Here is an 18,072-nt window from a genome sequence, read left to right on the forward strand (position 1 = left end):
ACCTTTTTCAAGGATTCTGCAATATTTATTAGATCTAGAATATTGTAAACAGATTCTTAATGCATTAGATATTTACCTAAAGTAAGATTGGTCATTGAATACGTACTTGATGATAAGCTCGCTAAATACCTGTTTGATGACCCGGGCTGAGGGTTTGCCTCGGTTTCGTGATGCTGGAATATGTCATCAACAAAGATCAGCACATAGGGTATGTAAATATGTAGTAAGGTTTATTCATAGCTTTTATTTTGTTCACATAATGCTCAACTTACAAAATAAGATTTACTTTTCAACGCACCAATTGTAAGCTTCAGCAAACATGGAATGCCATGGAGAAGTCTGGAAATCAAATCCTTTCGAAACATATGGCCACTGCCACATTTTTGCGCAACGTTCGGGATGTGGCATAACGGCCAAATGACGCCCATCAAGCGAACAAACTCCAGCAATCCCTTCAACGCTGCCATTGGGATTCATCGGATACACTTCGGTGGCCTCACCCTGATCGTTCACGTACTGCATGGCAATGCAGTTGTTCTTCTTCAGTTTATCCAGCACAGGCTTCGATTTGAACGAGAAACGTCCTTCGCCGTGAGCCACCCAACAGCCGAGAACGCTGCCCTTCAGCTTGCGCAACATAATGGAGTTGTTTTCGCCAATTTTCAGCGTACTCCAGCGGCATTCGAATCGGTTCGATTTGTTCGGCAGTAGGGCCACATCGGGAACGTCTGTGCTGCTGGATTGGTCCTCGGTGGATACCCAACCGATCAGTCCCATCAGTTGGCAGCCATTGCAGACACCCAGCGAGAACGTATCGGTACGTGCCTTGAAATGCTTGAACTGTGGCGAAAGCACATCGCTGTACAGGATACACGCGGCCCAGCCCTTGGCAGAGCCCAGCGTGTCGGCGTAACTGAAGCCACCTGAGGGAAGACGAAGAACATTTAAAAGTGAGTATTGACTGTTATATTGTTTATTAAAATGTTGGTAAATTTAATTCTGGGAATAAATTCCGTTATTACACTCGAACCTCCATTCAAGTAGAATCTATTTGGGTTAATTCTATATAGGTACCTTTAACAGGGTTACAACACGCATGAAATTTGATCGCATTCGGAGCTCAGTTACCTCCTGAATTATTGAAACCCCCTAATACCTCCAGAATGTGCTCTTACCCATTTGAAACCACTTAAAACCCATGAACTTCCTCAAAACCCCACTGAAACTACCATCATTTTTTTTATGAAATCCACTGAAATTTCCAGAAATTTCCTCATGAAACCCTCTGAAATGCTGGCTGAAGGCTGCGGAAACTCCTTAAACTCCCCTGGATCGCTTCCCTGAAATCCACATCGAACGCCCTGAAACTCCTTTGAAAACAACTGGGGCTCTCTAAATCCCCTAGGAACCCCCCTAAAATCGTTTGAAAACCTCTAAGTCCCTTGATGCCGCTTGAAATCCTCTAAAGTCTTAAGAATCCTGAAACCATCTGAAGCCTGGATCCCCTCTGAAACCCCCTGAACACTCTCTGGAATCCGTGCAAAATTTTTTGAAACGCCATGAAACCGCATGGCGCATTTGATATGTCCTGAAATCCCCCGGAATCGGCTAGAACGTCATGAAACTCATTGAACATTCACGAAATATTATGAACTTCCCATGAAACCTCTCTGATGCCCTAGACTAGACCTATGAAACCTTCTTGAATCCTCTACCGTAAAGATTCAAGACCCCTCTGAAGCCCCACATGGCCTCATTTTAAAAACTCCTAGTCAATCACCCCACTCCCATAAAGCCTTGAAATCAATTTAAGTAGTAAATTCATTCTATTTAAGAAATAGATGATCCACTTTGGTAAAAATCCATTTGTGCACCCTCGTCCCAGTACTTCAATGGAGGTTCAGTTGAAGTACTCAAAATATATGCACCGATTACTTACCTGGGAAAACAACACCCCGGTAGTTATCCAAACAAGTCTTCCGGGTCAGCAAATCGCTCATAGTGACGTCATGCACTTCGAAGTTAGCCTCGTAGAGAGCAGCGCACATCTCGCGATCCCCGTTGGTGCCTTCTTCGCGAATCACAGCCACTCTCGGCTTCGTACCAAACGCCTTGGAAGCATACAGCACATCGGGATTGATGCTGCAGCTGTACGTAGGTCCGGTCCTGTAGTCGTAGGTTTCAAATTCCTGCACGGCACACTTTTCGTCGGCTTGGAGCTTTTCGATCTCGAAGCTAGTTCTTTCCCACTGTTTGAACAGACTGATGACGCTTGCTTTCACGATTTGAGATCCGTTCATGGTAACCGAGGCCGAAGCGTTCTGATGGACGTCAGTTTTGTACGCATGGCCAATGGCCATACAGGGGACTCCTGCCAATCGATAGGCGTCCAGGACATTGGCAACGTGTTTGGGTTCTACCTCAAGAACCCAACCGCATTCTTCAGCGAAACATACATGCTTGGCAGCTTCGTCGAGTGATTCGAACTGTTTGCCGAATTTCTTGTACAGTTCGGTCAGATCCAGTTTGACGCCTGTTAGTCCAGCAAAAGCCATCTCCAGAACGCATGTTAGCAAACCGCCGTCGCTGACATCATGACCTGACAGAAGTGCTCCCGCTTTCAGGAGTTTTTGGGTGGTGTTGAACGCTTGCAGCAGAACATCGGTTTGTTGCACATCCGGTGAATGCATGCCCAGTTGTCCATAGCACTGAGCAAACACGGAACCCCCAAGTCTGAATTTGGTTTCAATGGATACATAGAGCAATGTAGTTTCTAAGCCCATTGACGCTGCCTTCAGATCTGGAGTGACCTTCACCCGAATATCTGGACATGGTGCGTACGTGGAGATAACCAGGGTACCGGGGCTCTTAACTGTTTCGGTATTCACACGTGCAGCCATTGAAAGAGAGTCCTTGCCACCGTCAACCGCGATATGCAATTTTCCCATAAAGTCACACATAGCTCTACAGGCATCCACCAATTTGGCGCCTTCGCCGTTCAGCTTTGCAGCCCACATCCAATTTCCGGAGCATTTGACATCCGCTAGTTGTGTAATTCCAGCGAACACCAAATTCGATACGGCCTCAGCCACGGACATACGAGCACCGGCTGCGCTGTTCAAAAGACCTTTGATGGGTTGAGTTCCAATCGACGAAGCAATTCCCTCGAATCCGAAATGGGACACGGCAGAGATCGAATAGTCCGCCAGAGGCGTGTGAAGCGGCCCGACGCACTGCTGCTGTGCAATCAAACCGGTAACACATCGATCTACCTTGTTCGTCAGGTAACGCTTGCTTCCTACGGTGATGCTAGACAATACTCTGTTCAACGCTTCCATTAGATTGATGTTACTTAAATCGAATTCATTAAGTTTCATGGGCTTTCGCTGCAATTTGAACTCCTTTCGTGGCATTTTACCCAAAACGTTATCCAAGTGCATTTCGAATGGTAAATTAGCAAAGTTTTTAGGGTTATCTCTCTTGGAGTATTTGCTGGAGTCAAACTTTTCGTCAACGAGCGTCACATAACCATTTCCCGTGACATATCCGACAAAGCTCACCGGACACCTCTCACGTTCGCAAATCTCCAACAGCAACTGCCTATGCTCCGGAGCGATCAACACGGCGTTATTTTCCTGATACTCAGCGCCCCAAAGTTCCATGATCGTGATCGTAGGATCTCCCAGCGTGAACTCCTTGGAGAAAATTACCGCACCCGCACATCCCGGCTCAACCAGCTCCTTCAAAACGTTCCCATTTCCGCCGGCACCTTGGTCGTGGATCGCGAGGATCGGGTTCTTATCGCCCATTTCGATGCAAGCACGTACCACCCGATTCAGCTTGTTCTCCATTTCGGCATCACCACGCTGCACGGCATTGAAGTCCAACTCGCTGTCGTTGTCGCCTTGGATTTCCACCGAGCTGGCGGCGCCACCACCGACTCCGATGCGGTAAACCGGGCCACCGAGCTTCGTCAGAATCATTCCTGGAGAAGGATGGAGAAATGTCGTCAGCGTAAGTTTTACGATATTTTTTGTGAACAAGTATTCCTAATGTTTGAAACAACTATTTTTTTGGTAAACTGCTATAGGCTACTAGAAAAAGTTCAACTCTGCCCGTAAATCTAACAGATTTCAAACGACTACATCCATGTTTTTATTTGCTGGAATTCAGCTAGCAAATTTATTTTTTACCTAGATCCAGAAAAAAGTTTGCTGAGCACCATGCGTCTCCACACGGTTTTCAATATGAATCCTTGGACCTTGAATTGAATAAGTTAAGATGAGGACGCATGGTGGTTCAACTTATACGATGCAGTATTGACACCTGTCCAAGTTGGATTATCTTCAGAAAACTACTAATAATGACTATTCTTTGTAAACGCATCCATACTAACCTGGCTCAGGATCCAACTTGTTGATTTGCTTCGAGTTCATCGTTCCGATTCCACCGCTGAACAGGATTGGCTTCACGTACTCCAACCGTTCCTTGTCATCGGTTACCATTCCGAAAGATATGGTAAAACCCGATACAACAGGTTCTCCAAACTTGTTTCCGTAGTCCGACGCTCCGTTACTGGCGTCTATCAGAATCTTCAACGGCTTTGAAAACGAAGGAGGATACTCCAGTTGTTTCTCATAGGGCAGTTCATAGCCAGGAATGTTCAACATTCCCACGCAGTAGCCGACTGTTCCGCAGATCGGCAGTCCCCCACGGCCTATGCTTTGAACATCGCGAATTCGGCCTCCAGTGCCCGTTGTTGCCCCACTAAACGGCGAGAGCGCCGTTGGCATGTTGTGGGTTTCGGCCGTGAATATCAGGTCCGAATTGATGGGCTTCACTTCCAACGGGCCTGGTACAGCGTGGGTGCTTGCAGTCAGAATTTGATGTGAAAATCCTTTGATGGCGCTGCTGTTGTCGCTAAACTTCACCGTATTGTTCGGATTGGAAAACTTTTGCGTATCGATGATCATATCGATCAGCGATTTTTCCTCTTCAACTCCGTCGACAATCATCCGACCTTTGAAAAACCAGTGGCGAGAGTGTTCGCTGTTGCACTGGGCACAGTCAAATAGTTCCACATTGGTGGGGTTTCTTTTCAGCACATTCCGGAACAGATTGGTATAGTACTGCAAGTCCCAGTCATCGAAGGCGAGACCTAGAAAAGGGAGAAAATAAAATGCAATTCAGTTTAGTAAAAATTTCCTTGCTATGTGAATCAATGTTTCTAATGTGATACAAAATGCCACACTAGCTTATTTTTAAATTTTCCAGTTGAATGTTGGATTGAAATACAGGTGTGGGATAAAAACCTTATGTATTGGAATAAAACGATCTCCTATGATTTGGCATTAACCTTTCATAAATCGCACTGTTGGTATTTTGTACAACACATAAAAAACGCGAAAGTTTATACACAACACTAGATAAATGGTGGCGGTGTTGGGCGACAACGCGACTGTCGGAATGTTACCGACCAAGCGCCTCCATGTATTTCACGATTTCAATCTATGCTGCCACAATTTTTCAGTAGCGTTTACATCCAATCAGTGCACAGTGGCGGACCTCCATACAAAGGTCGGACAAAACCTCAAATGTTAACCGAAATGGCTAAAATTCACAGGTTATGATGATTTTAGTGCCCTAAACCTATTTCTGCTACGGAACTTTTCATATATTTTGATTTTACTATATTAGGGTATCAGGTATCAGAAGGCCGGCTCCAGAGGCACGTTATCCTCCTTTTGGGACATTTGTGCCATCGCCATACATATGAGCCTATTTCATCATTTACCTGAGGGAGAATGGGACAAGGTATAGGAATTGGGAAAGGGAAAGGTGATGAAATAGGAAGGGGTGCCCTAGAAGAGGGAATGAACGCATAAGCGCAACGAGAGCTCACAACGGGGTTAATCAGTGCCCTGAAAAGGAAGCGTAAAGAGAGCCCATAGCTCATTGGAGGTAGCTTGCGACGTCATGCGACTTTCAATATGACATAGAAAGGCACGTCATCAAAAGCATCCTCAATATTCAAGAAATCATCCAAGCAAAAACTACGTTTGAGCGAGTGCTTTCTTGAAAACGTATACAACATTGTGTAAAAGAGTCACTGTGGACATCCCAAATTGAGAGACATGTGAGTTCACATGAACAGGCATGTTAGCCAGACGAACATCACAGATGTGATATTCGACAATGCGTTTCAAGCATTTCAGAAAGAACGATGTAACCAGATAAATCTGGAACGTATTCCTTCTTTTACAACGCACGCACCCTTTCCGGATAAAACTACAGAGTAATATCACGCCATGAAAATACCCAATAGAAAACTGCAAGAGTTCAAAACATGTTTGAAAAACTGATATGGAACTTTTCATATATTTTGATTTTGCTATATTAGGGTGGTTCAAAATTTTGAAATCTGCTGATAATTTGAAGCATGTAAAAATATATCGAAAATAAGCTAACACGATGTGTTTTTGAGCGTATTTTTTGATTAACTTTTTGATTTGAGGGTTGTTAAATCATGTATTGGCATTGAAATTAACTATAATTGTGTTTTTTGCTGTTAGGGTGGTCAAAAATCTTTGAAACTTCAGAAATCATTAGAAAAATTTGATTACCTACGTTTTCTTAAAATGGATCTTTTCAGATACACACAATGTTGGCTGTACGTGATTTATTCTCGGGGACCCTTCATAGACAACGTGTCTTTTTGTGGTTGACAAACGGAGGTGAATTAACGAGTTAAAATGAGGTCAGATAGTCTCATATAGTGTACTGCGTGGAATTCGAACTGTTTTTTATCAATCTCGTTTCAACGACTTCATATATGCTCGTCCGAGTTTAGGTTGTAATGTACATTGATCTTTGTTATCAATTGTCAACCAAAATAACCCTATATATAAAATATTGGCAATATTGGTGGGAATTGTTGATATACGATCATCAGAGATCGGTAATCATATTGATGGACAGTAGAGCTCCAGGAAATATTTTCAAAATCCATATCACTCTGAGTGTCCTTCAATAGAAACTTGTTCTACGTAAACGCTTGAATAACATACAATAAAACTTCAAGTTTTTTTTAAATAAAATATGAGGGGTTTCACTGAAGAGCCTGTACCACTGAAGTTTTTCGTTTCATAAAATTGAGATTGAAATAATCAAAGATTACCTTGGTTCACGCATAAAAATATTTAACGTAGTGTCTTACGCCGTTTAGTGCATTTGTTATATATTTTATAGATGACTGCTGCTGTCAAAAAATAAAATAATATCAAAAAAATAAATAAAATAAATTTTAAGAAATGTTAGAACAGATTCCATCACGTTATCACTCCCCCCTCCTTATTCCGCTCCCCCTCCCCTTATGACCACATGGCTTAGTTAAGGCCTTTTACTAGAATAAGGATTACACTAAATTGTTAGTATTCTGAAGTCAATTCTAATTATTTAAGATAAAATATAAATTTCAAATAATTTCACTTCCTCCACAACCATGCGGCTCCATTGTGACATGATAGAAGAAATTTTTTTTTAGCGCTTAGCGCAAAAATGCGCAAACAGTGACCTATAGCCAAAAACTAGACAGAATTACACGTCAGATCCGGGATACGGCGTCGTTTTCTGATGTTTCCTAAACAAGTGCTGGATCTCTTTAATACGAAGTTTTTCTCCAAAATTTCATAAAAGTCAATATTTTTGCATGTTGTAAAAACATAATAATTTTGTGATTGGATTCCAAACAAACTCTGAAATGTCATGGTTATTCATACCCAAAAACACGAAAAATATTATCACAATATCCAAATCTTCCTAAGTTTTACAACGAGCTCATGAAGAAAGCTCATAAAATAAAGGCAACAAACACAAGTAAAGTATCACATAAAACCTCAACTTTAAAAAAAATTACAAGAGTCAATTTTTGACCAAATGATTTGAAAATTTGGATTTTTCTTAGTTGAAGTATCTATAATAGAAGAAAAATGTTAGAAAAATAAAAAATTGAAGTCGATTTTTGAGGTTTTGTCCGGTTTCCGGCCACTGTGCAGTGGTCTTAACTTCCAACTTTTAAATTCATATGAATTAACCCTCTAATACCCAATTTTTTTTATTTTGATCTAAATATCATTTTTCGTCATCTAAAATCGATTTGAACATGTTTTGGAAGATGATTCTTTTTAATTCTCGATTTTGTGAATTTCAATTTTTGTTTTTTCTTATTTTTATTTTTGAACATCCCCACACTTTTATATTTTTCCTGGAAGCCTATTTGGGATACGGATTTTTTGAGATGAAAACATTTTGAGATTTTACGATAATTGTTGAAATATCTTTATTTTAAATTTTTTTCATGGAAAATTTTATTTTCCGTGTAATTTTGAGGAAAATCATTTTAGAGTGTATTCGATTCCCTTAAACTATTCTACTATGATAGATTGATTTGGGAAAAAATTTAAAATATGTTATTTATAGCGGTTAAATATAAAATAAACAAAGACTTCTAAAAGGTGACTAAAACATCAATTTTTCAATGATTTTTAAAAAATGTTAATACGCTCTGAAAGACAATAAAAACTATTTTGAGATATACAGAACAGTCCTAAGTATCAGCCAAAAATATACAAAATTTGATTATCCACAAAACAAAGATTACAAAAATGCTCAAACTATACCCCGTCTAAAGGCGGGGTTGGGTATTAGAGGGTTAAAAGAAGAGGGAAGGGCGAAGTTAGCTTATCGCTTCGGGCATATCAGAAACTAACCAAGAAGCTTTACTTCGAGCTGTTAATGAATGATTCAACTGTCCAAAGAGTTGTACCTGGATGAGTGGATCAGCAAACTCCTGGGATCTAATGTCGAATCCAGTGATAAATAGAAGTATTTCACTGTTGACGCGCTACAATGGACAAGATGTTCGCCATCCGTCAGGTGTTGCAGAAATGCCGCGAATACAATGTGCTCACGCATAACTTGTTCATCGATTTTAAATCAGCGTATGATATAACCAAGCGAGCTAGCTAGTTATAGCTATACTATAACTATAACAGATTATGCACGAATACGGATTCCCGGATAACCTGACACGATTAATCAAGGAGTTGATGCATCGAGTGATGTGCGTAGTTTGAGTATTCTCCGGGCAGTTGAAATCCGGAATTTTCGAGTAGCGAAATCCGTGCGTCGAACCTAACTTCGGAAGTGATGCGCTGTATAGCGGATTACTATACAGCGCACCACTTGCGAAGTTAGGTCCGACGCATGGATTTGGAGAAAAATTCAACTTCGCTAGTCGAAAACTCCGATTTTAAACTAAATTAAGAATATCAAGGACACTCTCGAGTCCTTTAGAATCTCACAGAGGGCTACGACAAGGTGATGGTCTTTCGAGCATGCTGTTAAACTCGCTTTAGAGAGTGTAATAAGGAGAGCGGGGAAAACACGAGTGGAACGATTTAGATATTAAAGTACATGATAGCAAAGAGCTCTAGGGTGGATTTAATGTGCCTGCCATCCCGAATTTCTATCACTGGTGGCCGCCGACAATGACGCCAGCAGAGAAGTTCAAAGATGCATTGTGGCAGAAAATCGAGCTTACTTTGGACTTCGCAGAGGTATACGATCGAACACAGTTCGCCGTTGCACTGAATTAACCATTTACAAAATGCTGGTTAGATCAGAAGTCCTTTATGGGCACACATTATACATAGGTATACATATATGTAATCCCATTCATCAATTAAATAACAACCATGCGCCTCCTTCTCCTTTATTACTCTACCCCCACTTGCACATCAGACCCATTTTACTTTTCACCACTTTTGAGTTAACGTTACGATTAGTCATCAGTTTCAATGTACTTTTAAAAACATAATAAAATGTTATAGCGGTAAATTCTCCCGCAAAAAAAATAAATAAATAAAATGTTTGAATGTAACACAAAGTTGAACAATGTTGCAATACACGTAATATTTTTCACAGTTATGTATTGAGGTGAAGGGTCTCCAGTTAGCCTAGTTAGCCTGGTTAAGGCTATGGATCGCCAATCCGGAGACAGCGAGTTCGATTCCCGTTCCGGTCGGGACAATTTTCTCGACTCCCTGGGCATAATGTATCGTTGTACTTGCCTCACAATATACAAATTCATGCAATGGCAGGCAAAGAAAGCCCTTCTTCAATTAATAACTGTGGGAGTGCTCAAAGAACACTAAGTTGAAGCGAGGCAGGCCAAGTCCCAGTGGAGACGTAGAGCCACAAAGAAAAACAAGAAGTATTGAGGTGATAAGCAATCTGTGTAAGTTTCAAAATGACCGACATATTTTTCAAATAATGTTGATTTTTCAAAGATTTACATGGAAACGAATTTTTAAACTTGAAATGCCTTTATATGCTTTTTCCAAATGGGATCGATATGCAAGTGGGGCTAGTACTTCTGATAAAAGTGCGATGGATTGTCTTCCAAGACTCCTCAGGCGCTGCTCCAAGATTCCTCTGGGAGCTCGTTCTTACTTCAGAGAATAATCAATGAATGCTTCTTCTCTGCGGACTTCGTGCAGCAGTTCCATCCGGGATTATCCAGTAAAGAAATAAAGAAAGTTCCCCGGATTCGTCCAGGAATTCTTCTCGGGATCCTACAAGGTTTACTTTTGGTTATTCCTCAAATGTTTCCTTCCGGGATTTTCCTTCTGGGATTCCTTCAAACACATTTTTCCACGATTTCTCCAGAAGTTCCTTCCGGGACTCCTCCATTTTTCTTCCTTATTACTTTCAGGAATTGCTTCTGGGATTCCTTCAGAGCTTCTTCTAAGATTACTCTAGTTCTCTCCGGGATTCCTCCAGAAATTCCTCTCCGAATTTCATCCGGGATTCTTACTGAAGCTCTTTTCACGACTCCTTCAAAAACATTTTTCAAAATTTCTCCAGGGTTTTATTTTGGGATACTTGCATGTGTTCCTTACTGAATTCTTCCAGGAATTGCTTCTCAGATTCTTTCAGAACATACTACGTGGATTCTTCCAGGATTTTCACAAGGGATTCTTCTAAGATTCATCCAAGAGTGCCTTCCGGGATTCCTCCAGGAGTACCTTACGGGGTTTTTCCAGGAGTTCCTTTCGGAATGCCACTAGTAGTTCCTTCCGGTATTCCTCCAGAAGTTTCTCCTAGGATTTCTTCAGGTATTTCTTTCTGAAGTCTTTAGGATTCCTCCTGAAATTTCTTCGGGGATTATTTCAGAAATTTCTTTTAGAATTCCTCCCAAACATCCTACTTAGATTTTTCAGGATTTCTCCAGGTTTTTTCTTCTGGGATTTCTTCAGGAGCTCTTTTTGGGATTCTTCCAGAATTCATCCAGGAGCTCCTTCTAGGATTCTTCCAGGTTTCATCTAAAAGTTCCTTCGGGGATTCCTCCGTGATTTCCTTCCAGGAGTCCTAAAGAAGCTCTTTGCGGTATTTCTCCATGACTTCCTTCTGGGATTCTTCAGGAATCACATCTCGGATATGGAACTTCTGGATGAATTATAGAAGGAACTCCTGAAAGTTGCTTCTGGAAAAATCCTAGAATGTTTGTCTGAAGGGACTCCTAATCAAACTTCTAGAAAAATTTTGGAAGCAGTTCTTTGAAGATTCTTGGGCGGAATTTCAGGAGGAGTCCCAGAAGAAACTCCTGGAATACCTGGTATAATACCTGAGCAAACCCGGAAAGAACACCGAAAGGCATTGCTCGAGTGATCCCGGAAGAAAATAAAAAAAATCTGGAAAAATTCCCAAGTAATCTCAGAAAGTTTAGTTGAAGTTTATCTCTGAGGATTAGGGTATCGCGCAACTTGGGCGGTGGTTTCTATATTCGTCTGTTTTCCACTATAACTCAGTCAATTTTGAACCAATTGACTTGAAATGTTGTACACGGATAGATACTTTACTTATCTCACCATATTCCAAAAGTTGTGTCAATTGGTTCAAATTTTACTGAGTTATAGTGGAAAACAGACGAATATAGAAGCCACCGCCCAAGTGGCGCGATTCCCTAGTTGAAAGAATTTGTGGATGAAAACTAGAAGATATTTTTTATGGAATCCCGGTAGGAGCTTCTGGAGGGAATTCCTGCGAGTACCTCAGAAGAAATTCCTGAAGAAGTATAAGTAGGCAAATTTGCTTTGCGACAAACTCCATGATTTTTATATAAAACATGCATTTATTTACGCAAGCATTTCCCGTTCACATTGTGAGCTGGAGAAGGCAAAGCGGAAAGGCACAATGGCAACGGCAGTTTCAGTACTTTCCGTGCCGACTGTTCTTGCCGTTAACCCTCTAATATCCAACCACGCCTTTAAACGGGGTATCATGCGGGGTATAGTTTGAGCAGTTTTGCATTTTCCCTTCCTGAGCAATCAAACCTTTTATATTTTCAGCTGATATTTAGGAATGTTCTGTATATCTCAAAACAATTTTGGGTGTATTTTAAAGCATAGGGTCTGGGACCATTTGGGCAGGAGCACCTATTTTGGGCACTTGTCGCTGTAGCTCAGTTAATTTTCAGCCAACTAACTTAATTTTTGGAATACGGTTAGATACGCACAGTACCTAGCCATGTACAAAATTCCATATAAATTGGTTTGAAATTGACTGAGTTATAGAAGCAAGTGCCCAATATAGGTGCTCCTACCCAAATGGTCCCAGACCCTAATTACATTTTTTTTCAAAAACCATTGAAAAAATAATGTTTTGGTCACTCTTTAGATGTTGATGTTACTGTTTCTTTTGTATTGAATCGCAACAATTAACATATCTTAAATTTTTCCTCAATCTTTGTGTTGTAGTAAAATAAAATTTTCCATGAACGAAATAAAAATAAAAATAATTCAGCAATGATTACTGTTAAAATATCTCAAAATGTTTTCGTCTGAAAAAAATGGTATCCCAAATAGGCTTTCAGAAAATATGAAAATGTAGGGATGTTCAAAATAAAAAAAAAAGAAAAATCAAAAACCAAAATTGTGAAATAAAAATTATCACCTTCCAAAACAAGTTTAAATCGACTTTAATCGACGAAAAATTATATTTAGATCAAAATAAAAAAAAATTGGGTATTAGAGGATTAACATTATGCTTGGGCCATTGCGCTGTTGAACACATTTCGCTCACCCAAGGTGTTTTGGAACGATTTCGAAAAAATCCGATTTGCAAGTTTGCAAAACATCACTAATTAGGTTTGAATCAGAGGCGAACCAGCGACCAGGCTGAAAGCCTCTCAAATACAGACACAAAAAAAATTAGGTTTGAAGAGGGCAACCAAATTAGCTAGATTTGAAAATGTTATTATCGTTTATGCCTAGGGGCAAATTATTTATGCATGGTTGCGATGGTATTTTTTTATTCTTTTTATCTGCTTGAAAAGTCTTAATTTTGCGCTGACCGAAAGTTGATGCGTTTTAGTAAAAAAAAGTGTTCCTTATTATGTAAGTATGTAGTAGGCTGCGGCTTATTTTTCAAAAGTTGTTGAAGCCTGGAATTCGTAAGCTCTTTTGGATTCAAATGACACAAAAAGAGAAACCTCTGAAGTTAAGGCGAAACTGGAAGCATTTTCTCATTCTTTGGTTTTTGATTTTTTTATTCAATAACGAAGCAATATTTTCAAAATCAGTTTTCGTGCACATGTAGAGTATGGATCAGGGTATCTTCTCATTTTTTTACGCGGTATAAAATGTTTTTCGTTTTTGCAGAAACCATTTTTGAACAAAATTTCACTCAAAAATGGTTTCCGCAAAAACGAAAAACATTTTCTACCGCGTAAAAATCAGGAGATACCCTGATCCATACTCTACACGTGCACGAAAACCGATTTTGAAAATATTGCTTCGTTATTTAATAAAAAATCAAAAATCAAAAAATTGACGAAATGCTTCCAGTTTCGCCTTAAGACAAAAATATTGAGATTTAGAGGTCGCGCAATCGCTTCAAAGTTGAATTTTCGAGTAATAAAAAGGTGTTTTCACTTCAAGTGCCGTAACTTTCTCAATTTTCAACCGATTTTCAATCTTTTTTTTATGAACTTCTCATTCAAATAAACTCGTAGAACATCATTTTTTTCCAAAGTCACGCAAAATATAAGTTTTTGAAGATTTAATTCATTTTTTTCTTCTTTTCACAAAACAAAATTTAACTTTAGAGTCATGTAACTTTTTAAACGTTTGACCAATTTTAAATTTTTGAGCTTGCTTTTGTAGATATTTTTCTTGCCTATCTCTGCCCTAAACAAACTTTTCATCAGTAGTCATTTTTATGATACTTTTCACCAAAAACTGCCAAAACATGCCTTAAAACTCCAAAACCAGATATGTACTTAGCATCATATTGAAGGATATGGAACACATTGGAGAATTTTTTTTTCAAATTTTTTTTCCTCGCATTTCGAACATGAAAATATTTTTTGATTCAGAACACTGCAAAAACTGAAGTTTAAGGCTTCCATATGATTATTGAGAATAAATTTCTCACTTTGAGCCCGAAACTAAGCATGAAAACTATTAAAATTTTGCCAAAATTCTGATTTTTCCAATAAAATACGTGTTTCTGAACGGTTTTTGGTATTTATCTATTTTGGAACGTTTTTTTAAAGGTACAGTTTATTTACAGCATTCTTAGGCAACAAAAATATCTACAAAAGCAAGCTAAAAAATTTAAAATTGGTCAAACGGTTAAAAAGTTATAGGACTCTAAAGTTATTTTTTTTTTTTGTAAAAAGAAGAAAAAAAAATGAATTAACTCTTCAAAAACTCATATTTTGCGTGACTTTAGATAAAAATGATGTTCTACGAGTTTATTCGAAATTTAATTTGTGAGAGATTCATAAAAAAAAGATTAAAAATCGATTGAAAATTGAGAAAGTTATGGCACTTGAAGTGAAAACACCTTATTATTTCTCAAAAATTCGACTTTGAAGCGATTGCGCGACCTCTAAATCTCAATATTTTTAGCTTGAACTCAGAGGTTTCTCTTTTTGTGTCATTTGAATCCAAAAGAGCTTACGAATTGCAGGTTTCAACAACTTTTGAAAAATAAGCCGCAGCCTAGTATGTAGGGTATTTGTTCCCTTCTTTATCATGTGGCTTCCATTTTCATCCTACGAAAAAAAAAGGATTGAAGCGCTGTTTGTTTTGTTTCTTATTTTTGTATTTTTTTGTTAGAAGTGAGCACGAAAAAAAAGAACGGAATCAATCGGTGCCGTAATCGCTTGTTTTCGAATAAGATGAATATGGGAGTGTGAGATTAATGATGGCACACATACCCTATGTACTGGAAAATTGTAGCATTTGAGCTTAAATAAAATACCATGAGACTCCATCGAACTTTACACAGTGGCAATGGAAGGAGAAGAAGGCGTAGTCAAAAATGTTAAAAATTGATATTTTCGACGTTTTTCTTTAGACAATACAGATTGTCCAAGCTTCAGGGATTACTTATTTTAAGATGCAATTTGCATACATCTGTAAAACATTTCAATAAAATGGAACAGCGGTAAGGCATTTGTCCTCGAAGGCTTAGGTGTCATACACCCTCTTAAAATTGCACTGCATAAAAGGACAACATTCTTGTTCTACTTTATCTTTCTTACTAAAATACTTACCTAACTTTTTATCCACTTCCTTCAGTGCCTCCACGCCGCGTTCAATGACCGGTACCGTGTACCACTTTTCGTCCGACAGCGCAAAGTTCTCGTAGAAATCCTTCTGCGGGATGTTGGCTTTGGTGTACCTGCACTGGGTCATGCGATCGCAAATCACATCCATCAGAGGTACCAAGTCCTTCTCGGAAAAACGGCTCGAATCGAACCCGATCAGGTACCGCAAGGATGTCTCGATGCGATCGATGAACTGCAGCCCAACATTGTGGCAAATGCTCACACTGTTGGTCGAATCGGCAGTGGAAAAGTTGAATCTCGGGCCGATTTCAACCAGCTCTTCGTTTTCCTTCGCTTTGGCGAGCGTGGAAACCGCCGACAGGTTGTCCTCCTGTTGTGGTCCCTTCAGAATCCAGCGCAACAGCTTCTCAACGTCGCGGGGGAACTCACTGTATTTGGAGTTCTGTACGTGATAACACTTCTCCACTCGTAGACTGATTACGTGCGCATTGACCTGCAATGGATGGGGTTACGGATCAGCATATGTATTATGTGGGAAGTAATCGCTAAGGGCTTGTTGTGAAAATAATCCGGACTCGGTGGACAGCAACACTGCCCACTGACGACTTGTTTTTCGACTCATCAGCCTACATGAATAGTATTTGATAAGGTTGTGATGCTGTTGCTGTTTTTCTCTTTCCTTTGGGGGTATAGCTATGAATAACAAACTGCATTCCGTGTTTACTATTTCTGCGGAGGGTTGACGACACGCTATTTTCATGCTTATTATAGGGTATCGTGCTACTTCGTCCTATATCTCCAAAATCGACTGAAGACAACCTACTGGTTTCAATTGCACACAAATTGCTGCCTGGATTTTGTTTATTAGTATATTTTTGAACAAAGACGATGTAGAATTCATTCCAAGATTTAATGTTTTTATCAATTAAATTTTGCACATTGTAATTTGTTATACATTTTAATTGTATTTGCAATGCACATTGTGTTATTTCCAACATGCAGAATAACATTTTAATATAATTTAGTGTGATTTATCAAATATATCTACTAAATGGCGGAAAATTTTATATTCATAAATCTGTATAAGTTGAAATTACTCAAAGGGGCTTTCCTCTCTTTCAAAATTTTTAATTAAAAATAAATAACAATAACAATAACAATAATTCTTTATAAGTAAGAATTTACTTTGTGGGTATTGCAACAATATTGCATCATCTTGAATAGGTAAGACTCACTTGGACACATGTCAATTTTTGTAAATATAGATGTTATTCGAAAAAGTTATCTGCAACATCAATCGACAGTGTTTGGATATATTGATCTATTTAAATGTGAGGACATCTAATATTCATGTGACCGTTGATTTCTGTATATGAAGTTGTACCTTTTTAGAAATTATTTCTTCAAGTAACAATTTTAATTTTATTGAGGTTTTAATTCAGTTTGAAAACCGAATTGTCATCTCAGTAATTATCTTTCAAGTCAAAATGTTACTAGGGTTGTAACATTGTAAAAAAAAAACAACATACAACATACCGGCTAGAATCATGACATGTTCTCTTCTTCTTCATTGCACACCAAACTGTTCTTAACACAGAAATGAGTCAAGGTTCTATGGCCAGTAGTACACAGGGTCAAATATTTGACAAGGAAAGAACTCAAGAAACAACATCAGTTTGACACTAATGAAAATTCGATCGAGTCAAACAAGATGTTTGAGCATTGGTTTCTTTTTGGACAAATATTTGACCCTGTGTACTAGCAGCTTATGTGTTCCTCCATTATCATATCATGGCACATAACAATCAAACAGCCAAACCATTTTTTTATTAAGATGACCTCGAATTCAGACTGAATGATCTATTTCAAAACCTGAATGAGCTGCCTCACACAGTAAGAGAATAAGGTTTCCGGCCCTTGAAATACGATCGCAAAACGATTCGTTTCACTTTCAAGGGAATCACTCCATTTAAACAACTCTTATCAAATTCATCACCGTGCCCTGATTACGATCACACACTTCACTGTAACCCTTTCTGACGACACCAGGCCATACCTTCTGGAATCTGTGCAGAATCCTTTGCCGCTGTTCATCGTCAACCGCACTAAAGAACCGAACAATCACCATTTTCACTCGATTTGATTCCCGCACTTCACTTCAGAACGTGTGTTTGCTTCTGCCGGTGGCTAATCGCGTACTAATACCGCTGTGGAGCCACGGTAGGGTTTTTAAGTGCTGGACGCACGATGTACCTATCCGGTCTGCGGGCCGATCGTTGATGGATTGTTTTGAATTCACACGGTCAAACCAGAGTCGCACACATAGGATTCATTTCTTCATGCACACATTCATAGGCAAACCTGTACTAAACTAAAAAGACGCCACTGGAAAAATACAGAGGTGCTGCAGTGGTGAGTTATTCATAGGAGCC

At 39.3% G+C, this 18,072-nt stretch overlaps 1 protein-coding gene across 1 annotated transcript; it reads right to left on the reverse strand.

The window, feature by feature from the left end:
• Nucleotides 1-209: 209 nt before the first annotated feature.
• LOC109415959 (phosphoribosylformylglycinamidine synthase) lies at nucleotides 210-17,941 on the reverse strand. The gene is made up of 5 exons (XM_029857733.2): nucleotides 17,697-17,941; nucleotides 15,626-16,133; nucleotides 4,397-5,158; nucleotides 1,940-3,985; nucleotides 210-923 (listed from the first exon to the last, which is right to left on the reverse strand). The coding sequence occupies exons 1-5, from the start codon at nucleotides 17,766-17,768 to the stop codon at nucleotides 283-285; spliced, it is 4,029 nt and encodes a 1,342-aa protein (XP_029713593.2). The 5' UTR covers nucleotides 17,769-17,941; the 3' UTR covers nucleotides 210-282.
• Nucleotides 17,942-18,072: the final 131 nt, after the last annotated feature.

Source organism: Aedes albopictus, chromosome 3 (genome assembly GCF_035046485.1).
Source record: "Aedes albopictus strain Foshan chromosome 3, AalbF5, whole genome shotgun sequence".
NCBI classification, from domain to species: domain Eukaryota; kingdom Metazoa; phylum Arthropoda; class Insecta; order Diptera; family Culicidae; genus Aedes; species Aedes albopictus.